Source organism: Argentina anserina, chromosome 4 (genome assembly GCF_933775445.1).
Source record: "Argentina anserina chromosome 4, drPotAnse1.1, whole genome shotgun sequence".
In the NCBI taxonomy this organism is placed as follows: domain Eukaryota; kingdom Viridiplantae; phylum Streptophyta; class Magnoliopsida; order Rosales; family Rosaceae; genus Argentina; species Argentina anserina.
The window spans coordinates 13544101-13568188 of NC_065875.1; the positions used below are offsets into that span (position 1 = coordinate 13544101).

Here is a 24088-nt window from a genome sequence, read left to right on the forward strand (position 1 = left end):
GGGCTTGTATTAGAAAAAAATATTATACTCTTATTTAAGGGTTTGGAACAGTAAAAGAATTATTAGAAAACATTCTAAAAAAATCAGATGTAAATTCTAGTTTGTAAATATTGTCGATCGACACCAATAAATGTGATTGATATATATATTTAGGGACCATGTAAAAATTTCATTAGTTTTGAATATGGTTTGACCGTCCGTACCTATGGTCAACCAAAAAATATGCGTTTTGACATAATAAAACCTCATTGACCAGAGCTTTGTCAAATGAGTTTCCTCATTGCGACCACGTATGATTGGTGACAAAAATTAGGTGATTTCAAATATGTAAACAACTTTCGGCATTCGCATCTTGGTAATGCGTCCTCCCTTATGACATATTAGTGGTGTTTTTGGTTCACCGGCAATTTCGACGGTCAAACAAGGTCCGAATTGGATGAAATCTTAAAATGGTCACTAAATATATATACCGATCACATCGAATAGTGTCGATTGATTCTGAGTAGTTTCCTTCATATAGTTGCTTCATAATGTGATGGTTTTAATATAAATCTAATATAAAAGTTATGATACATTAGTGGACACTTAGGCGATTGACAACTCTAGTTCCAAATATGGTTGATCGACACCAACAGATGTGATCGATATATATATTTAGGGATCTCGTAAACATTTCGTCCATTTTGGACATTGTTTGACCGTTCGTAGCTACCGTCCGAATTAGATGAAGTTTTAACATGGTCTCTAAATATTAGTACCGATAACATCAGCTGGTGTCAATTAATCCCGAGAAGTTTACTTGATATACTTCATATAGTTGCTTCATAATGCTACAATTTTATTTTAAATCTAGTATAAAGTTATAATATAAAGAAATATAAAAATTTAAATTTAGTATTATTAACATATATAATATTTTATGTACACTTATTATCAAAAAAGACATATAATTGATATATGTATAATATATTATATGCATGTATAATATTTTACTTTTTGGTAGGCTTTTATGGGCCGGGCCTTGCGGGCATTTGGCGAGCCGGGCTAGATTTCACACCACTAAACTAAGCCCGGCTTTTATATACGAATGCGGGCTTTGGCAGGATTTCTCGCGGGCTGGGCCGGGTAAAAGTCCATCGAGCTTGCGGGCCACCACGGGCTTTTCGGATCCGCGGGTTAAATGATGAGGCCTAGTATCACTCTCACAGATTGAAGGTGCATGCATACTCAAAAAGTTGCTCAAGGCAACCTCATTCCATTAAACACTGAGATAGAACGTGCGTGCAGGTTAAATAGGAAGCAAAAGAAGGCAACCTCGTTGCCTATTACCATTACCACGACAAGTTCTACATCTTCATAAGGCGAGGACGAACAAGAAGAGCAAGCACCACAATCACCAACTTTCCCACGATCGTCTGAGTACAATAGTGATGAAGAACAAGAACCACCAAAAACTGAGATGGCACTTAAGGATGATTACATTCCAACTGCCTCTGATTCACCATCTTGCATTGCCTATACTCCACCTGATGGAGCATTTCCATACTGATTCAATTACTTGGGCAATTACTTAAGTATTCAGGATCATCATTTGAGGACCCTAATGTCCACATTAGGGAGTTTCTAGATATACACAGATTGCAAACCTTAAATAATCTAACTCTTGAGAGTCTTAAGCTACTTTTGTTTCCTTTTCCTTTAAAGGATGATGCTAAACGTTGGCTCTACTCTTTACCTGCAGGTATTATCACCACATGGGATGCCATGACTAAGAGGTTCCTGAAGCAATTCTTTCCAGCTCAACTCACCAAGAAACTTAGAAAGGAAATTCATGACTTCATTCAGAAGGATGGTGATACTTTATATAAAGAATGAGAGGAATTCCAAGAGCTACAAAGGAAATGTCCACATCATGGCTTTGCTTTGAAGGATTTAGTTCAATACTTCTATAATGGGTTGGACACAGTGAACCAAGGCATGGTGGATTCAGCTTCCGGATGCACATTCATGAACAAAACTAGTCAGGAGGCATATAATCTTATTGATGACTTGGCGGACAACAACTTGCAATTTAGCACCAAGAGGTGACGAGGAAAAGGTCTTAACGTTCATGAGATCGAGACAAGGAACCAAATAACAACATTGGAGAGAAAGCTTGATGCAATTGTCAATGCCTTAAACATTGGTTCTAAGGAAAATTCTCAAGAACATGTGAGTTTTATGGGGCAACAAAGACCAAAATATGACCCTTACTCCAACACATACAACCCTGGGCTCAGAGACCATCCCAATTTTCGTTGGTCCAACAATAGCAATGTGCAGAACCCTTCCTGTTTAGGGTAAGTGCTCCAACGCCTTCCAAGTTTGTTAATGAGACCCCAGGTTCCTCAAAATTTTGTCCCAAATTACTTTATACCTTCGATTTCCATTGTTCCTAACTATGATGAAATTTTAAAGTCTCTTGCTCAATTTCAACATGAATTAATTAGTACTACTCAAGCACTTATGGTAGGTCAACAGACTCACGCCAATGACATAACGGAGCTAAAGAAGCACATGGGACAAGTTTTGGAATTCATGGAAAAGATATCATAAAGTGGAAAGCTTTCGAGTAACACAAACATCAATCCTGGTTCCGACCAGAAGTGAAAGCTCGATGGTACAAGGTCTAGGCTAAATGACTCTAAACTTAAGCGCTTGTTGGGAGGCAACCAAATTTCTATCTCTATCCTCTACTCTTCTATTTGGTTAGTGTTTTTGTTCTTTTTGATGTGTTTTGTGCCTATGTAGGGTAGTTTTTGAGAAAAAGTGAAAGCAGAGAAAATATTTTCGTCTAGAACAGATTCTGGCAGAAGTAGTCCGTCCACTTTGACAATTTGTATCTCACAGTTTGGACTAACTTAGAAGCTGTGCTTTATATGGACAGAAAGGCTTTTGAGTCTAGTTTCTGTAGCTTTTTTCAGAACTAGATTTGGAAGTCTCGATTTGAAGGCAGTAAGGTTATGTCATGAATTGAGGATTTATGCAGTTGTAGACGGAAAACAGCAAAACAGGGAAGACTTCCAGCCTATATGGGCAGATGTGCCACATACCGGTGGAAAGCTTGTTGTGTTAGCTCCAATTATCATTCAGATCATTTTCCATTCTGGCAATTAAGTCACCGTAAATCAGGTATCAAAAAGTGAAGATCGTTCCAGTTTCTGATTCTATGACTATGTTTTTCCTGACCATTTTGTAGAGGCATAACTTTCTCTTCATTTAAAGTTAGAAGACGTAGTTTATATGGTTGGATAGCTTGCAGCACCATCTTTTTATTCCCACTGTTGCCTTAATGATCCGAGATCACCTGAAAGTGTGATGAAGCCTGGAATGTAGGTTGTTGGATTGTAAACATGGGGGAGCTTTTCTCATCTTTTCTTATTCTTGTGTCTTAATTTCCTTCCTCTATTCTTTTTTCCTTACGTTGGGTCATATATTTTTGTCATTCATTGAGGACAATGCGTGATTTAAGTGTGGATGAAGGGTTTACATATTTGTTAGTCATACAATAAAAAAATCAGAAAATATCAAAAACAAAAAAAAAATTTCTTTTAAGTCTTATGAGCCCTTATTGAGTCTATGACGATATTAATCTTTGAAATTATGGCTGATTGATGATCACAAGATTGAAATGGTGTTTAATTGTTATTCGGTGGTTAATTAATTTTGTTGGAAATTGTACAAACTTGTAGTAGATGAGGAATTGAAACATTGGTACAAAATGAGCATGTTAAAACAAGTTTGATTCATATTAACCCTATGTGAGTATTTGAGCTATATATGTGTCTTTATTCTGAGTGATCAATCTATCTTTCCTTGGATATACTCATTGTAACCTCACTATCTTTATACTTGATCAATTTGCATGCCATAGCTTTTGAATGGACTCTAAAATTTACTAGAACTTGCTCTTGTTGATTATTGAGACTTTATGTCATAATATGCTCTGATTGTAAAAAAGATTGTTGGATTTTTGTAGGATTACCACCACTTTATGCCAAACAGTTAAGTATCATATTTGTGCCCGGCTTGGGACTCTTTAGTTAACCATTTTGGGCCTATATTAAGCCTTGTATTTTATCACCAACATGTTACTACTTTGCTTAGTATAGTTATGTCTCTACATTTATCCTCGAGGCTTGGCAGAGCTTGATTTTGGTTTTAATATGGAGTGATGATGTAAATTAACTGTGGGGAATGATATATGTGTGTGCCAAAAAAACAATGATGAAGAAAAAAAATTTGTGATAAAAAAGAAAGAAAGAGAAAAAAAATAGTATAGTTATGTCTCTACATTTGTCCTCGAGGATTGGCATAGCTTGATTTTGGTTTTAATATGGAGTGATGATGTAAATTAAGTGTGGAGAATGATATATGTGCGTGCCAAAAAAACAATGATGAAGAAAAAAGAGAGAAATTATGATAAAAAAGAAAGAAAGAGAAAAAAATAGTATAGTTGTATATCTACATTTGTCATTGAGGCTTGGCAGAGCTTGATTTTGGTTTTAATATGGAGTGATAATGAAAAAAAAAGAATAAATTTCGGCAGAAGAAGAAGAGAAGTAGTGAAATTGGAGTTGTGTTTATTGTTGAAGGCTCAAAATTATTTTGTTATACCATTTGTTCGTTTTCACATGGTTTGAATGAAGCTTGGGCCCAAAAAGATGATATCTGGCCCTTGATGGTGTTTGGTGACATAAGGGAGTATGGGTGCTCTGCTAAGTCTTCAGGATTACCTTAGTGATTTATTGATAAGTATTTGTACCCTTAGCTAAGCCTTGTTACAGCCCCTTATAAAGATCTGCATGATTCTTAAGATGAGTAGTCCTTGATTTGTGGAGATTGTCATAAGAGTAAGCATATAGTTTTGGTTCATTTGTGCATGGGATTGGTATCCTTCATGAGGTTTAGATTAGTATCACTATGTGCTTCAAATATATAAATTCTCTGTGTGGAAAATTTTTAAGCATTAGCCATGATTCTGAGAGAAAATAAAAGTTCATACCTTGGGAGGAATGAATTTGGATTTGTTTGAAACATGTTGAGTTTAATATCACCATTGTTCTACCATGTCTTACTTGTTCTATGATCGAGATCCACATATTAACCTTTGAATTCTACTTGTTTATTTCAATTGAGTGCTATGTTTGATGTTATGAGAGTAAAGATTACTGAGACAAGTGTTAAGATCATGAGAGTTGTTTTGTTGAGTCTTTTTATTTGACATTGCTAAAGGACTAGCAACGATTAAGTGTGGGGGAATTTAATAGGAGCATATAATGCGACGTTGTTAATATGTTATCTCTCTCATTTAGTTTAGTTATTGTCTTAATAATGTTCAGTTTGACTTAGTTTACTTTTTAGGTACATTGGAGCAAAATAAGAGAATATGTGTTTAAATGACCAAACCGAGCAATAAAACTCGGAATCAGAATTATGCCTTTGCAGAACAGTCAATTTCGACTGATCATAGCAGATAATCTACTTAGAGGAAAATTATGAATAATATATTGACAGAAAGCCCTATGAGTATGGTTTCTAAATGCGCTGAAATCACAGTAATATCATTTTTTGGAGGAAGTTATGCTCGATTTACTAAGCAGAGGTCAAACTGTCTGAGAATGAAGAGAGAAAACAATCCTAGTCAAGAGAGGAAAGAAGGTGTCAGCCACGAATAGGGCTTCTACTGGAGTTATTCTGAGATCAATTATGGACAAAAAAATAAGTTATTTTAAGCCCTTGGATCACTTTAGCATCTGCTCAAAGAATGGCCAAGATTAATTCAACTTTATAGAGTTTCTTCCCTATATATATGAGACTTAATTAAGGAGTTTGACACCTCTTTTTTACCGTACCAACTCTCTTCTTCTCTACTCCTTTTGTCGTCCTCTCTCCTCTCCACAAAACTCTAGCTTTGTTTAGGTTCTTATAGTTTTTCTTTAGCCATAGACATAGTTTGTGATAGTTTAAGTTCTCCTTGGCGTAATTCAAGCGTGTTGAAGAACAAAAAGTGTAAATTATGACTTTCTTTTGTTATTGTATTTTTAATTCCAGTATTTTTCATTGTTCTTCATTCTCACTCTTTGTGATGTGATTGTTATTTACTTACCTAAAAGCATGTTGTTTTGGTTTTAAGTACTTATGATTATGGTTGCGTTTGGCGCGGCTTATTGGGGGCTTATCTCATAACTTAAGGAGAAATCAGTGTTTGGTAAACACATGGAATACCTCCTTTTCTTAAAAGTCATAGCCATTTTGAAGGGATAAGTAGAAGTTAGTTTTCCCTTCCTTTAGAAAATAAGTAGAAGTCCGGAGAAACACATGCTATGTTTGGTACAGCTGGGCTTATTAAAAAAGTTGACTTATACTTATTTCTGAGAATAAGTGGCTGATAAGCAAAGTAACTGAGTGTTTGGTAAACTGGTTTTTATAAGTACATGTTTGTGGCAGAAGCCGTGACAATGTGTTTGGTAAACTCAAACTAAATTGTGCTTTTTGTTTGGTTGAATGACCCATTTGGACATTAATTTTTTTGTGTGCCTTGATTGAGCTACACTCTATATTCATATAAAATATTATCATATCATGAATATTGGATAATTAGCTTGTCGAAATATACAATAACATAATTTACACAAGAAATATAGAGTAACATAATGTATTTTTTAACAATAAATAATATAACGTCTATCACGACAGAATTTGAACATAAAATTTCCAGCCAACAATGGCTTTCTCATTCATTTACAATATAACAAATCAATACATATACATCTAAACCACGAATTGCATTAATTTTAGGTTGTGAACAAATATATCTGCACGATAGCTTGAGCTCTTTGCCATGAAATTTAGGTTGAACAAGAATAGACATGTGTATTTCTATACACTGTCTGAATGTATAGACTGACTGCGAGTTCTTCTCGGCTTACTAGCATCAGTAGCTGAACATCTCAGATGGCATGAATGCGAGTTCTTCTTGGCTAATTAGCATCAGTAGCTTAAAATCTCCTATACATTCATAACAACACAAGTTGACCTCTCCCAAGAGACCCTCATTTGCAATGAGAAAAAAGCACGGATAATAAAACTAAACATATACTTGATTTTTACAAAGTGGGAAGTCATGCAGCAGGGGACAAAATAGATCATTCAATCTCATTCCATATAATCTGATTATCTTGTTAATGTTCGATACCAAACAACAAAGATGTCAACAATTAAAAGAGCTAGTTGTGCTTCCGCAGGCACATTAAACTAATAGTAACTGACTAAATCTCAATATCGCATGCTATATTGCAGAGCTAAGATCAAGTAGGATTATAAATTCCAGTATAACATTGTTGATGGGAATATGGAATATACCATGGTCTAAAATATCGATATTTTCGGCAAAATATCGTTTTTTGGACCATGGATATATCTTTCACATACCACCATAATATCGTACGATATTTTGGAAATTTCGCGATAATCATGAATTTATCGCGATATTGTCGATATATTGTGATATTGTCGCTTTAATCTCGCCCAACTTTAGAAAATTGAGACAAATTAAAGTGCACATGGGGAGATTCGATCTTAGGTCACCTAAGAGGAACCTCAACTCCTCAACCAACTCAACTGAGATGGATATTGTGGTTATTTCATGCACATTATAATATATATTTAGTCTTAATAATTTTAAATACTTTTAATTGTTTTATGGAAATTATATCAAGATCGATATTTCCTCGATATTTCCATCGAAATATCCATTTTTTAGAAGGTCGAAATTTCTGGTATCCTCGATGTTTTAGTCCTTGGAATATACAGACCCAGAAAAAGCGTGTGTTGATAGAGCGTTAATTAAAACGTCTATAATAAACCTTGTAAAATGTCATCGTTATTATAGAATAAGTAGACATCGTTCTTTCCGGGGAATTGAAGGGAACTCTAAACTTTTACTGTTAACAAATAATGGGGGGTTTGAGATTAATTATTAACTACTAAAATAAAACCTAAATTACTATTTACATGATCGACTTCTCTTTAACAAACTTAAACCAAATTTACCATTACACCACATAATTACAAATTCGAACCTATCATGCATTCTAATTCGACCAATTACATATTTTTTAGACACCAATACAATTAGAACCTTAGGGGATCATCTAATCATGGAATATTTTAATTAACATTTAGATTGACTTAGGGCATAATCTAAATTTGCATGCAATCGAATTCAATAACACTTAGAGTAGAAATCAAAAAAGATTACATTTAAGCACCAAATCTTTGTTGGAGACATGTTTCATGTGTGGCGTCACCCACCATGGTTTCACATGCAAATTTCCAGAATTTTTACCATTTTTAATCAACACAAACCGAACCTACTTAGGGCATGATTTGATTTATGTCAATATGGTTGATGAATCTAGCACTCAAACACAATATTAGGGATTGCATCCAAGCACTAAATTCATATGCACATATCTGAAAATTATCTAAAAGTATGAGAAAAATGATTAGAACACAACAATAAAAATACAAACTCAATAATTATAGGAAACCATCAATTCAGCAAAGATCCAAAATTCCAATAAAATAATCTGAAAATTTTGATTCTTAATACAAAACAATAATCCCACACAAACATCATACTACAATCTTCATAGACAAAGTATTGTAGAAAATCAAAAACGAACAAACCCATGAAGAAGAGTTGCGAGAATCACACGTTGTAGGAACCTTAGAGGTATGTCTTCAATTGTGATTTCGGTGGAGATGAAATTTGTATATGGGGGAGAATGACTTGTTGTTTTGGTGAAGGATGTTTGAGGTAGTATTTTGGCAAAGGTTTAGCTCTTGAATGCAAAGGAGAAGTGATATTATTTGAGAGGTGAAGCCATGTATATATAGAGGAAAGAGGGAGGGTAGTCTTGGTTTGAACTTGCCTCTTTCTTCCTATTATAATGTCATGCTTTAATCCTTTAAATCATGTCATGCTTTATTCCCTAAATTATGTCATGTTTTATTTCCTAAATCATGCCATATTTTATTCTTTTAATGATCATCTTCTAGCTTTTAGGTTGCATATGCATGGCTCAATCTCTCTTCTTTTCACTTAATTAATCTTCACATTTATTTCTTCATTCTTCTTTTCTTCTTCCCACGGCAAGGACTTCATCTCTTAATTCTCTCTACTTTTTTTTATCTCTTCTATTTAATTGTTGCATGACTTGTTGATGATAGGACTCCATGTGCATGACTTCTCCTTTTTTTCTCTAATATTATCTCTTAAATCCAATCTGAAAATAAGAAAATAAAATTATAAGTAAGAGATAACTAGTTTCGATACCTAACAAGGATTCCTAGTGGAAGAATGACTCTCAAAATATCACTAATGCGAACAAAACGTAGAAAGATGAAGACTCCTAATTCAACTAGGTTTCCTAGTCCTACAAGAGGATTCCTACTCAAACTAGACTCTACAACAATTCTGTGTTTTAAACTTATGTAAACACAAAAACGCATCTAATACCGCCCAAGACTCTTACTACGACTCAATGACTCAATAGTATAACAATAAGGGCTAAGCAAAGTACAAATGGAGGTAAAAATATTGTTAAGAACGTCGCACAAAGTGCTCCTATCATGTTTACATTAGTTGCATAGTAACATACCTCCTTGAGAATTGATAGACATCGCATATCAGTTTCACTATATTGATATACTTTTGATCTCAGCTCAAATGTCCTATCAGTTTCACTATATCAAAATAGATGAACCTGGTGAGAAGTAATACAGCAAATGCAGTGCAATTCCCTATTTATCAATGCCAATGATGTGAAGCTCCTCAAGATCTGTTTGACAAAGAAGAAACATATCTAAAGTTACAGTCCATATGATTTCTAATCAATATTTGGGACTGAACATGAACAACTCCTATAAACAGATTCACTAACATAAACTTCCAAAACTATCAAATTCACCACCGCACAACCATAAGAATCAGAGTCTAGATTGATATTCTAGAGTCAGTTTTAACTTCACATTAGCAATCAAAATATACACTATATCAATAATCAACAGACGATTAATTTAGAAACCTCCAGTAAAAAAATAAAACAATAACTTAACCAGTTTGTTCAATTGCAATAGATCAAATTAGATTAGACCCATTGTTCTAAGACTAGTTTGATCTCAATAGCAATAATTATACAGTCAACACAAAACAATTGAAACCCAAATATCATCAATCGAAACCCAACAATCAAATTAAATTGAAACTCAAATATCATTAATGGTTCGGCGTGGAACGAAGAAGTAGAAAGCTCACCAAAAAAACAAAACGACATTAGTACACCACCTGGAATGCCTCATATGCAGCCCAAGGATTTGGTTGGCATCTCTCACCTACAAGTTTTGATCCGGCGTCTATGAAGGACAGTAGCAGAGTCAGGGAGAACACGAAGGAGAGGAAGGCAGCTTGTTTAGAAAAGGGTATATGGTCGTAATAATTGAGAAATTAGAAGGATACCCATTGGTATTTTTAAAAATTCATTAATTCGTCGCTACAGTGCCGCATTAAAGAAGCAGAAGTTGCCTTCTAAAAGGAGGGGGAGCTCCTTATGCTTTTAGCTTGAAAAAGCCGCGACTTATTAGAAAAGCTCAGTGTTTTATAGTTTACCAAATACCAATATGATGCTTTGTTTATAAGCGCATAGCTGAAAAGCTCTACCAAACGTAGCCACAAAGGTGTATGCAAATAAATGATATTTTCAAAATGACAATGGGTACCCTTCAAAACACAAGAAAATTACAAGAAAACCTAATCCCTCCATCTCACATCCATTCTCTCTCTCTCTATCAGAGCTCACTCATTCTTTTCTCGGTGTTTATGACCTCAATCTGAGCTTCTCCCATTTGATTAGCCAAGCCGCAAAAGCTCTCTAGATCTTCAATACTATAAGTTATCTAAACCGTCAAAGTTCGATCTGTTTCGAATTTATTCTCCTCTTTGTATGATTGCATATATTATTTGATTCAGGGGTTAGTTTATTGAATCTATTCTTTTTTATGAACATTGGAGATTAATTGTGTTGTGGGTATTAGGGATTTGAGTGGTAAAGATTGTGATTTCCAGAAAATTTGGTCGTGTGATCCTTTGCTTCCGTTGGTATGATCTTTTGTAGCATTAAAGCCATTAATATTTGGGCGTTTCCTTCTTTCTTTCTTTCTTTCTTTCTTTTTTTTTCCTGATTTTTTGACAGATTGGTTGTTTCTGGTGAGTTGAGGGATTGAGAATTTGAGATCGTGAATTTTAGGATTTTTTCAGTTAAGAGGAGTATCCTATGAAATTCTATTCTCAGTGGGGAATTCTCATTGATATAAACTTCCCTAGTTAGATGGTTTTGATTCTTAGCATAATAAATTACATAATAGAATAACCTCAAACTCTACTCCATATGTGAGGGAGACATTGCCTAGATGTTATTGTTAGAAGATTGCCTTGTAAATTAACAATTGAGGACCAACATTAGGACATGGAGTAATCCATATGATGGATGGGAAGGAAGTGTGTTGCAGACTAATAAATTTGGGGGGAGAATCATGGGTACGTGAAATTAGATCTAGTTCATCATGTTGATCGAGTTGGAAAGGCATTTGATTAATTACATATATGAATTGAATTATCTCAAGAACTATAACAACCAACATATATTATTGACAAAATGCAGGATTAGTACTAGTAACTTTCTTTATTGCTCTAGGAAAGGGAACTGACCAATGCTTACTTTCTAATGTTTCTAATTGCTTTGCTTTCATTTTAATGTTATTACATTTGTTCTTGCCGAGAAGGTGGATTGATATTCTTTTAATCTATGTCATTTTTTTTGTTTTTCAGTCCATGTATTGATATTTTGAAAATTGAAATGCATTCTATTTTGCTTGTTAGTTGAAATTGCAATTTACATATGGAAAGGTATCTATTGCAGCACCTAATTGAAAATCTGGTTGGGAGTTTAGAGGAAAGAAGAGTAACACACTATACAAAATTCTCTTGGTTGAACATTATGAGGAAAGACAAGACGATGAAGAGTATGTAGCTAGTATTTAAGTAACATCATGTGTGTATATTTTTTCTTTTGCAACGATCATGTTTGTATAATTGTAGAGGGGTGGTTGCTAGATGATCGAGTCCAAGTGAAGACTGTAAGATGCAATTGGTTGACACACCAAAATGTAAAGTGCATAACTGCAGTCTTACAGGATATCTCTACAATTTGATTATATATGCATTAACTTTCAAAATCCATGAATAGATTGTGCAGAATATGAAACTTATTTGGATTCAGATTCTTTTTTAACCTTGATGTCTCCCTCAGAAATGGCAAGGAGTTAAGTGACTCTGATTCTAGCAATTGTTTTCCAACCAATTCTAAAGTTTTAGTTGATTTAGTTGAATGTGTTATGCTATTTTTAATATTATTTGTGTCAATGAAAAATGTATTTTGTTATTAAGTATCGGAAAACATAGAATATTTATTGATCTTACTTGAAGTCAATAAGAAAGTAAAAGTTAAAATACTATAAAAAAGGTCTAATAGAAAAAAGAGGAAATACAAAATTTATAGTGTAATAATCAAGAAAGAAAATATATTATTGGAAAAGAGAAAAAAGACTTGAAATCATTTAATGTCTAAAATTGTCGTTTGATGTCCAAAAACATAAGTCAACTTAAGTTTACCAAACACTATGCATAGCTTATATCACTAAAAGTCACTTAAAAAGTCAGTTTACCAAACAGTGAGTTACTTAACTTATCATAAACTTATTCTCGGAAATAAGTATAAGTCAGTTTTTCTTATAAGTCACAGCTGCACCAAACACAGCTTATATGTGCTTCATCTGGAATGTATCAATGATTTAAGTCGTCAACGGCGTGCGCGGATCTAAGTAAAATTGGTAAAGATTAACCATAAGTTACATACTAACGTATAAATTGTCAGAGGCGTGCTCGGATTTGTTTGTTAGTATGTCCAAATTGTGCTTGTACTTAATGATTCATGTAACATGGAGTGTGTTTGTGTTACATGGAATTTCTCTAATATAGTCAGAGGCATTCTCGAGTACTTGAGATAGTTATTATAGACATGAGAGATTACTTCGCAACATGGGCTGTTTTCTCTTGAATTTGGCTTAGACACGAAATAAATATGCCTAGGGTTGCTAGATTCCCGTATGTGTGTTTTTCTTTGTTTTGTTTGCGCTTAAGGATGATCAATTGTAGATATGTATATAATTTATTTATTTCTTGTATGAATTGAAAATCATAATCACAATCTCAAACTCTTTTAAACCTCTTGTATATATGTGAATATTGTAGATATTATTTACTAACATTCTATCTTGCAAAGTACCCTCAATCCCCGGTCTATAACGATACCCTTACTTACACTATACTATCATCTACATGGTTTTATTGATGGCCTTAAAAACGCTCATCATACCACATGCTAGTTTTGAATTTAGGCTCATAACCTCATGTCTGATGCTTAGACACAACGGAATGGTATGCAATGGTTATTCAGGCCACATAAAATTTATGAAAATCTATTGATTTTTCGTAAAAAAATAAAAAAAAAAGTTACAATCTCTCACTTAACAAGGAGAGATTATGTCACTAGACCAAATGATATTTTTAAGTTGTTGATTCGAAAATACCTCTTAGGAACTTATTATAACTTGTTTTGAACCAAGTCTACTAACTTGTGAACTAAAGTTAATTTAAGATGCTTTGTGAAAATGATGCATGCAATTATTCGTGTGAAATCTCATTAGTCAATCTAAATAGAGCGTGTAACAAACCTCTAATGAAACAAGATATATGGGACTATAAGTTTATTGTGCTTCTGCTTCCCTGCGTCAAATTGTAGAAGCGTAGACTACGGTGAATTTGAAACGAGAGTAAGGGCCAATTGCGCTTGCATAGTTTCTCATCATATATCCAACTCTAATATAACCAATACTATTGACTAATAATTATAAGTTAGAAACGGAGTGAAATTTTCAGAGAAAACCAAATTAAGTTGACATGTGCTGACAATGAGGTAAACATGTTCAAATTAAGGAAGTGGATGTATAGCTAATTACTGGTGGTTGACCATAATGTTTCCAGTAAAAATTACGGGAGCTGAAATTTACACTTTTAAAATTGTAATTCACACTCCCACTTTCTCTATTTTGTAAACAAAATCTTATAAAAACTCAAAAAGACAAAAGTTGAGTGAGTAAGATAAAATTCGAATTACTTAGAAAGGAAATATGGAGTGTAGATTACAATTTTAGGTGTAAATTTCACCTCCCATAATTAAAAGTGATTTGTAACCCGAATTAGACAAAAATACAATTGATTAAACCTTGTTTTTACCAGATCACTTTAAAGAGTAAAAACAGAGAAAGAACCATATAGAGAAAATCTTAAAGAGCACCATGGTTGTCCGCCTTGTTCAGTTGCACATTGGCCTTTAGCGTCACGGTGTATGGTGTTTAATTGGACTCAGAGGTTGTGAGTGGGGGGTGTGTCTCTTTATCTATGGCGCCGGACTCATGCCTGGTGGCTCGATGTTGTTGCGGTCTAAGGCAGAGACAGATCACCGGTAGAAGTGTTCGCTCACTTGCCTTGCTACTAGGGTTGCTATGTTTTGTGCTTTGTGCTCTAGTGTAGTGATTAGAATTGGGTTAATTTGGTTTAACATGGTGCTTTGGTGTCTTGAGTTTTTATGTTAGTTTGGACTCTTGAGGATGTCCTCTTTGTGCAAGTAGTCTTTGGTAATTCCGAATACATTGGGTGAGATTTTGGTTTTAACTGTAAAATTTACTATGGTTGCTTTCATGATGATGATTTTGTATTAACGACATTTAGGTAGCTTTAAGGTCACCTTATTACATGAATAAAATTTTGGGAAAATTACTTAACAGTACCAGACCAAATTTATAGTAGCAGAAAACTCACTTTCAATATTTTTTTATACAAATTAGGACACAAGCCCAAACCCAAAAGCATAAAAGTACAGGCCTGTCTTCGAGCCAATTTTGCAAATGACAAAAAAACAGCATCGTTTCAATTAATTACGCATCTGCCACTTCTATATATTTATGCTTCATCCCCAAATCAAAACCTAAAATATGGATTTCACATTTCCTCGTCGTAGTAGCAGATAGTGCCTCGCATCTTCTTCACAAATCTCTCGCATCTTCTTCGCATCTTCAAAATCTGGATTTCATATTTCCTCGTCGTAGTAGCATATAGCCCCTCACATCTTCTTCACAGATCGCTCTTCATCTTCTTCGCATCTTGAAAATCTGGATTTCACATTTCCTCGTTGTAGTAGCAGATAGCCCCTCGCATCTTCTTCACAGATTGCTCATCATCTTCTTCGCATCTTCAAAATCTGGATTTCACATTTCCTCGTCGTAGTAGCAAGATAGCCCCTTGCATCTTCAAATCACATTTCTTCAAATTGCATTTCTTCAAATCGCAGTAGCAGCCATCGTTCTTCATATCGTTATGTCTCAATTGATGAGTAGCAGATTAGTTTGATTTTCTTTGATTTTAATTTTGTTATCGTTTAATTTGAAAACTAGGCTCATGTCAATTGATTTCAATAATGATTTCACTAAATTTACAAGTATGGCGACGTGCTTGAGGCAGTAGCAGCTTTGATTCGGTTTCACCTTAAGATTTCAAGTAGTAGTAGCCCGACGATTCAATGGAAGTAATTCAATGGAGGGCGATGGGGTAAGCCGTAAATCTTTTAATGTTGTTTTCAGTGTCTATAAATTATAAGAGGAACATGTGAGGTGGTCTTTGCTAGTATTGGTTTCGAAACCCTAAATTTCACGGAAATGATTATTCATGCTACTATGATGTTTGAGGTAGTAGCAGTTTTTTCTCTATTGTTGTTGATTATGCTACTGTGGTGATTGTGCTACTGTGTTGTCAAATATGCTACTGTGTTGTCGATTGTGCTACTGATTTTGCTACTATGTTGTCGATTATGCTACTGTGTTGTCGATTGTGCTACTGATTTTGCTACTATGTTGTCGATTATGCTACTGTGTTGTCGATTGTGCTACTGATTTTGCTACTATGTTATCGATTATGCTACTGTGTTGTTGATTGTGCTACTAATTATCCTACTGTGTTGTCGATTATGCTACTGTGTTTTTTTGTTATTACTATGGTGTTTGATTATGCTATTGTGGTGTTTAATTATTGTACTGTAGTGGTTACTGACATTGATCATGCTATAATGCTTTTAGGCAGTAGCAAATCATGTCAAACCGATTCGAATAAAAGCTCTAGCGGGTAAAATAAAGTTCAAAAGGCAAAAAAATGATGATGAGTGCAGCATGATTGTTTACCAAGATGAGCACAGGGAGAAGCAAGACAAGAGGAAAAAGGATGAAGTGCAAGTAAAGTGCTGCATGACTGTTTTCCAAGACATATACATGATGGTATATCATAAGATAGATGACAAAGAACGAAAAGCATTGATAAGGGAGTTCAGGAAGACGCCCTTCTGGAAGTTGATTGAAGTGTATTACAATGGATATGTGACTGAGAAGACAGTTAAGAAAAAAGATAAGGCGATGCAAAAATTAATCAAGTGCTTTCGAATTAGCAGTATTAGATGTGGAGTTTATTCTAAGGTTGCCAAACAAAAAAACAGGGCTAATGGTGCCAAACCCGATGAATGATTCAAGAAAGCCAGACGACAATCCTATTGTGAAGAAGTTTTTTGAGCATGACCGTAGGATAAAAAGAGGAGCTATATGTCCCTACATTGACAAACAGTTGGTATAAAAAAAACTCCAGAGAGGGTTGATAATCTTGTTAGTTTGTTGATTTTGCATCTTTTCGTCACACTACTTTTTGCAAGCTCGGGATCGACCTTAGGGTGGAGCTACTACAAGTGCATAACCAACATCGAAACAATGAACAAGTATAATTGGACAGCAAGTGTGAGGGACTACCTGTTTCATTGTTTGAGGAATATCCTAAAAGGGAAAACCAGGCAAATCAGTGGATGTGTAACACTTATTCCGGTAAAAACTCAGTATTGCTACTTTTACCATTAATTTTGAATAATTGAAGTATGTTGTACTTACATCTGCATTGTTTCTTTTAATAGTACTGGATATGCGAGAGGACTACCACACTCATTGAAATTGAAGGCAGAGAGAAGATGACTCCCGGGTTCGTCAAGTGGAGTCTCCCGAATTTATGCAAAACTTTGAGTAAAATGAAAACAGATGAAATTGAGGTAATAGAAACTCGATCTTGGAACTAACCTGAAGTATTATACATAGATCTTGGTGATTATGTGATTTGAAAATTTTCTTCTTTCTAATATATTTCTATCTTTTATAGATTGATAATGCAAAAGAAATGGAAAAAACAGTTGGTATAGAAGAGAGATACAGAGATGCTGACAAAGATGATGACTTTGAGAGCCCTCCTCCAAAGAATGCTGCTACTAGGCATAAAAAGATAGCAAAAAGAAGGCGAGAAGATAAGAATGAAGGAATGCCAAAAAAGGTTGCGAAGAAAGCTAAAACAAGACAAAGCATTCAGAGTGCTACTGCGCAAAATGAGGAGAATGCTACTAAAGGTTCTGAGGAATTTGAATACATGTCACTAAGAGAATGGGTAAGTACGAAGCACAATTACATGTATAGTAGATTCAATTACATTTTAGTATTCTATACATTTTCCCTAACAACATCTTTATTTTGTTTTGGTATGTTTCACTTTCTTATGTTTTGCTCAATTTGTTATTAAAAGGAAACTTAGGGTGCTAATGAGGATGGCTTTAGCTTTGACATGGTATTTAGGGGGCGAGACAACCAGTCCAACGTAGCTACTACTGAGAATCGTGACACATTAGTAGATGACAAGGTTTCTCCAATGATACTGACTGAGGAAGTGAACAATGCAATCGAAATAAAGGTAAATAAGGTTTGTTTTTGGTATTTAGTTTCTTAAAGTTCTACATGCTTCTTTTGGTATGTTTCAATTTCTTATGTTTTGCTCAATTTGTTATTAAAAATAAAACTGAGGGTGCTAATGAGGATGACTTTAGCTTTGACACGGTATTTTGGGGGGGGGGGGGGGGCGAGACAACTAGTCCGACGTAGCTGCTACTGAGAATCATGACATAATAGCAGATGACAAGGTTTCTCCAATGATACTGACTGAGGAAGTGAACAATGCAATCGAAATAAAGGTAAATAAGGTTTGTTTTTGGTATTTAGTTTCTTAAAGTTCTACATGCTTCTTTTGGTATGTTTCACTTTCTTATGTTTTGCTCAATTTGTTATTAAAAAGGAAACTGAGGGTGCTAATGAGGATGGCTTTAGCTTTGACACGGTATTTGGGGACGAGACAACCAGTCTGATGTAGCTGCTACTGAAAATCGTGAAACCGTTGTAGGAGCTGCCACTGAAGAGGGTGATGCACTTGAAAACAATGAAGAGACTGTAACAAGTGTAGAAGAAATAATGAAAAAGTTTTTCAATGAAGATGAGAAGGACGATAGAAGGTGTAGTCTAGATGACATCAATGATTGGGTGCAAATGATGGAACGAATTGCACTGGAAGATGGATATCTACCGCATAGCAGTGATGATGAAGATGAAGAGACAACCATGCAGTATTGGCGAAATAAATGCATGCTAAAGCAAGATATGATGGGATCAACAATCAATAGTTGTATCGTGAAAAATAAGTTCATTGCTAAGCTTTTTAATAAGAATGAGAAGCTGAAAAAGAAGTACAAGAAGTTGAAAGGGAAACTAAAGGTGAATGAAGGAGATATCTACTTGTTGAAGGATAAATTGAAGCTGAAAGATGGAAAAATCATCTCATTGGAGGAGGGACTAAATGATAAAGAAGAAGAGATCCGCTTGTGGAAAGACAATTCTTAAAACTTACGAGACTGCATCAAGGTGAAAGGGTGTGAATGTGGATGGTGACGGAGCTGTGAATGCTACTGTTATTGGCAGCAAGAAGTATGTTCAAACTGATACTATTGATAGTGCTACAAGTGCAGGTGCTACTGCGGCCAAGAATGGTGATGGAGCTGCTACTATTGTTCCCAGCAAGAAGTGTATTGAACCTGATACTACTCCGAAAATTGGATCTATGATAAAGAGGATCAAAGGAAGAACTGACTAGAAATAGAAGGAGATGCAAGGCTTTAAGGTGGAGAAAGTTGTGAAAGGAAGGAAAAAGTGCAAATGAAACTGCTACTATAGTTAAGAATGTGGTGGATTAGAATCCTCTATGAAAACAATGCTACTTCGGCACATATTTTGCGTTTAAAAAGAACTTGGGATCTTGTAGTTTGATATGACAGGTCGAAACACGCCGGCTATTATCTACTATATTTTGCGTTTTGAATTGTGAATTGAATACTTTCACTTGTTAATTCCAATGAGATTGGACTAGTGATGTTTAAAGCAGGTTGTGCTTTCGTAATGAAAAGCATGCACAATGTTGTAATCCTGATATCATGCTACTGACTTGTACTCTTCTAAACTTCTATTAAAGTGAGTTATTGAGTTGTAAAAATGTGTGATACTGAAGTTAAAAGGAACACAGACCACAAGTTCTCATAGAACCAAAACAATAATCTAAACACAAGGAAAGAGACACACAAAACACGCTACAAATGAAAACGTATTGATCATAACTGATGCAGCTTGTCGATGCACCAAGAAGACCCTGCCACTACACTAAACATGCACAAATCTATGCCAAAACAAAAACATAATTCATTAGAAACAACAATGCTAGATAGTCGCTACTACATATTTCAATCTATGTTTTAAAACTTATTCTTGTGAAAATTTGGTATACGTAATATTTACGACAGCAAATCAATGTCATCTGCTACCGCCAAATCCATGACAAAAAAAAATTAGGTTCATCATGGAACAGAAAATAGAAAAATCTCAACAAGCTAAAGAAAGTAACATTCAAATGTAATGTCATTTCATATCACTCGCCACAGCTACACGTCGTCTCTGCTACTGCTACTGCTCCTGAATGAATCTGCTACTGCTCAGATAACAAAAGTGCATGACCTGCTGTTGTGGTGACCATTTTCTTACAACGTTCGCATTGCATCGGTCTGGCCTCTTCCCCAAACGAACAAATCCTCCTTGTCCTTGGTCTTCCAGCTGGTACTCGAGTAATAGGTGGTTGCATAGTTGAATCACCAAAGCTGCTAGGATTCGGCTTATCAAGATCCGATAGAGGATATATAGGATGCTGATGTGCACTCTTGTAAAATTCTATCTTCCAATAATTTTCAATGTAACCATATAGTATATGGTTTGCCTTATTCATAACTTGAATGGCATGAGAACACGGGAAGCAACGAAACTGCCATAGACCACATGAGCAAAACCTCTATGCCAAGTTAACCAAAATGTTGCTATCCTCTGTAGAAACCTCATAGATTTCATCAGTTGACTGACTTAGTTTCCAATGCCTCCCTATTTCAAACCTCTTTGACAACTTCTTCTCCATTTTGGGACACAAAACACTCTTCCAAGTAGCAGACTCAGCCCGCCTAGCTTGAAAATTTTCCATAACCCTCACACGGATGGATTCAAGCAACTAAGAGAGTGGCATGCATCTCTCATCTCTAATCATGCTATTAAAGCTCTCTGTCAGGGCATTGCTCATTTCACCATACCTCTTCTCAGGGAAGAAGGCAATAGCATAATTTTCAGGGAACAAATTGGTAAGAAAGGACTCACCCTGCTTAAGGCTTTGCCTTTTGAACTCCTCCATCCTTTCATTAAAGAGATCAATGGTGCGGGCATACGCACACTGTTGGAACAATAAGACAATTTGTTTCTTGAAAGTAGCACCAAAGGAACTTGGATACCTGCCGTTAAGGTTGTCTTTCAAATGCTTGATGCAGTAAGAGTGAGGCGTGCTTGGAAAAACTTGTTTCACAGCATCCAAAAAACCAATCCCGCGGTCTGACATGAACACAAAATGACAGTAGTCATCCGCCAATATAATAGCTAATTGTTAAACGAACCAGTTGTAATTTTCTTTGTTCTCAAAGTCGACAATAGCGAAAGCAAATGGAAAAACATTTGCAAAATAACAACCGAATATTGGATGAAACATAGGTAGAAAACATGATAAATGCTACTGCCATCAAATGCTATTGACACTGCTACTGAGCCCAGGCACAAAGTATATCTGACAATGCATGCAAAAGGAAAAAAGGCTGCTACTATAAGGTAAAAGGAAATTATGATAACAAAGTCTGTTACAATGAAAAAAAATATGATATTGTAAGGTAGAGAATGTGCAATACAAAATTACACATTAAAAAAGGCCTGCTACTGTCAGGGTCACAAAACACAAGTAACATAAAATTTTTAAACCAATCTAAGACTACATAGAGACACAACAACTATTCAAATAATTATATCAAAATTAAAAGCTTGACAATAAGTTTGCTTACCTTCGTTCCCTGTCTTTGCACAACCACTTAGTAGAACACCCTTATACTTGTTTTTAATAAAGGTACCATAAAGAAACAACATTGGCGGACAATACTTGAATCCCTTTATGCTAGCTGTATAAGATATGAACAATCATTGAAAACGACCTTCCTTAGAGTCAAGGATGCAATATGAACCTGGGTTTGTTCTCTTCAGTGTGTCGATATACCAAGGTAGTAGAGCATATCCAAGGGCCTCATTACCATTCAAAAGATGTTGAGCAGACTCCTTGCCTCTATAGGCCATGTAATAGGGAATCACCAATCTAAAATCATGCTTGAAGTGGCTTATAATTTCTTTCGGCTTAATCATAGGATCAGATTTCACTTTCTCAATAATTATTTTGGAAATTACTTTGGATCCTAGCCTCCTATGCTTTTGTTGCCGCACAACACCAATACAAGAATGTTTATCTACCAATTTTTTGATGTGGAAATAACCAGTAGCCTTATCTAACGAAGCATATATATACCATTCACACTCATCTGAATCCTTCTTAGAACAATTGGCACCGATGCGAAACTTAGAATTTTTGGCATAGGTAAACTGAAATCCTCTCTCCACTGCATATTTACAAAGTGCGTCCCTAAATTCAGTAGCTCCCCCAATGAAGACTTGACCAATTCTATTAATATTGGCAGTCCATTCACTCGAGAGATACTTTCTTTTAGAGTTGATGCTAACAAAATTCGCAACTATCATGGTATCATCATTTTCACAGTTGGAATCATCACTACTCAAACAATCATCAACATGTTTAGTGATGGTATCAGCACTCACAACATTACTATTTTCGACCATATCAGAAGACACCTTAGAACAACCTCCAATATCACGAACATGTATATCAATAAATGGAATGCCTAGCATCTCAAATATAGCTAACATGACTGAGATATCAGCATCACACTCCAATTGGCAGTTTGAACAACCAGTAAGCGCATACTTCATTACAAAGTGACTATTTTTAATATAGTGGAACCTTGTAGAAACTTGGAGACACATGTCTTCATAAGTAGTGATTGCTGAAATAGATAGAAGAACTGTCTCTGTCCCATATGTGAATCGGCCATATATTTGCTTCGACATACTACAAAACAACAAAAGAAGCATTTAAAATAAATTTGCTAAACAACTGATACTGTTACTATCAGTAATACGCTACTATCTTGATTGAAAATATAAGATGACAGTATTCTGCTACTGAGTTGATAGATCTAAACAACTAATCTATTTTACAAAAAACATCTATTTCACAAAAATGATTAGATTTATACTCCTACTGTGTAAACAAAAATAGCTACATATTTCAAAACTAACTAATACTGCTACTATCAGTAATCTGCTACTGAGTTGAGAGATTTTAAAATCGAATCAATTTCACAAATATCTATTTCACAAAATGATTAGAATATAGAAACTGCTACTGTGTAAACAAAAACAGCTACATATTTCAAAACGAACTAATACTGCTCCTATCAATAATTTGCTACTGAGTTGATAGATCTAAAGACCTAATCAATTTCACAAACATCTATTTCACAAAATGATTAGAATATAGAAAATGCAACTGTGTAAACACAAACAGTTACATATTTCAAAACTAACTAATACTGTTATTGTGCTGATTCAACAATACAAACAAACAATTTCCTGCTACTATGTAAATTAGAACAACAATAGAAAATTGGACATCATCCCAAAACAAACTAATACTGCTACTGCACTGATTCAACAATACAAAACAACAATAAACCTGCTACTGCGTTACTAAATAGAAATAGAAAACACGAAACAACATAAGATCCATAAAATTTCACAATGAAAACGAAATAGAAGCTTAAATCTAACCTGGAATTCGATCGAGAAGAGAAGCTCGGGAGATTAGAAGTTTCAGTTTGCGACGAATGATTCAAAGGAGAAGACGAACTCACCGACTATAATTTCCGACGAATGATCCGAAAAAGGACGAACTCTGACGATGTTCTGAAATTTTCGACGAGCTTTGAAACGCCGATTTGTCTTTTGAATCCCTGATAAGCTAGGGTTAGGATGAAAGAGAAGGTAGAATCGGAAAAGGAAGACGATGATCGTGTGAGAGAGATTTGCGTTGCTACTGAGACCATTGTAGTTTAAGTCAAAATTGGGTTATATATAGGGTCAATAGAGGGGCAAAACGGTAATCCTAGTAAAGTCATATGGCACCCTAACAGCATTACTGGTCCTAAAATGTAATATGTAGTCCTAATTTGCTAAGTAAATTATAAAGTGAGTTTTGAGTTAACTAAAATATTGTTAGGTACTAGATAGTAATTTGTTCTAAAATTTAAGATAAATCGAGAGTTAGTTTTTATACTAATGTAAATTATATGTATCCTTTGATCCGGACCATTTTGTTCACGGCTCTGTTTGTTCCTTTGAGAAATTACCTTTCGGGAGTGTTCTAGAATTTACACCACGA

The 24088-nt window shown here is 34.9% G+C and overlaps 1 protein-coding gene and 1 non-coding gene across 2 annotated transcripts; both read right to left on the reverse strand.

Annotated features, from left to right (window-relative positions):
• Positions 1–1812: 1812 nt before the first annotated feature.
• LOC126793006 (small nucleolar RNA R71) lies at positions 1813–1919 on the reverse strand. Its single transcript, XR_007671993.1, has one exon. It is a non-coding gene; the product is annotated as a small nucleolar RNA R71 (small nucleolar RNA).
• An 18233-nt stretch (positions 1920–20152) lies between these two features.
• LOC126792223 (uncharacterized) lies at positions 20153–20629 on the reverse strand. Its single transcript, XM_050518688.1, has 2 exons — positions 20525–20629; positions 20153–20482 (listed from the first exon to the last, which is right to left on the reverse strand). The coding sequence occupies exons 1-2, from the start codon at positions 20627–20629 to the stop codon at positions 20153–20155; spliced, it is 435 nt and encodes a 144-aa protein (XP_050374645.1).
• Positions 20630–24088: the final 3459 nt, after the last annotated feature.

What these genes read in the sequence shown, in the direction of transcription:
- LOC126792223 (XM_050518688.1), bottom strand. Translation starts at nt 20,629, where the DNA reads ATGGAGAAGAAGTTGTCAAAGAGGTTTGAAATAGGGAGGCATTGGAAA. An exon ending in CAGAGGATAGCAACATTTTG is followed by an intron (nt 20,483 to 20,524) that starts GTTAACTTGGCA and finishes GGTCTATGGCAG; the next exon opens with TTTCGTTGCTTCCCGTGTTC.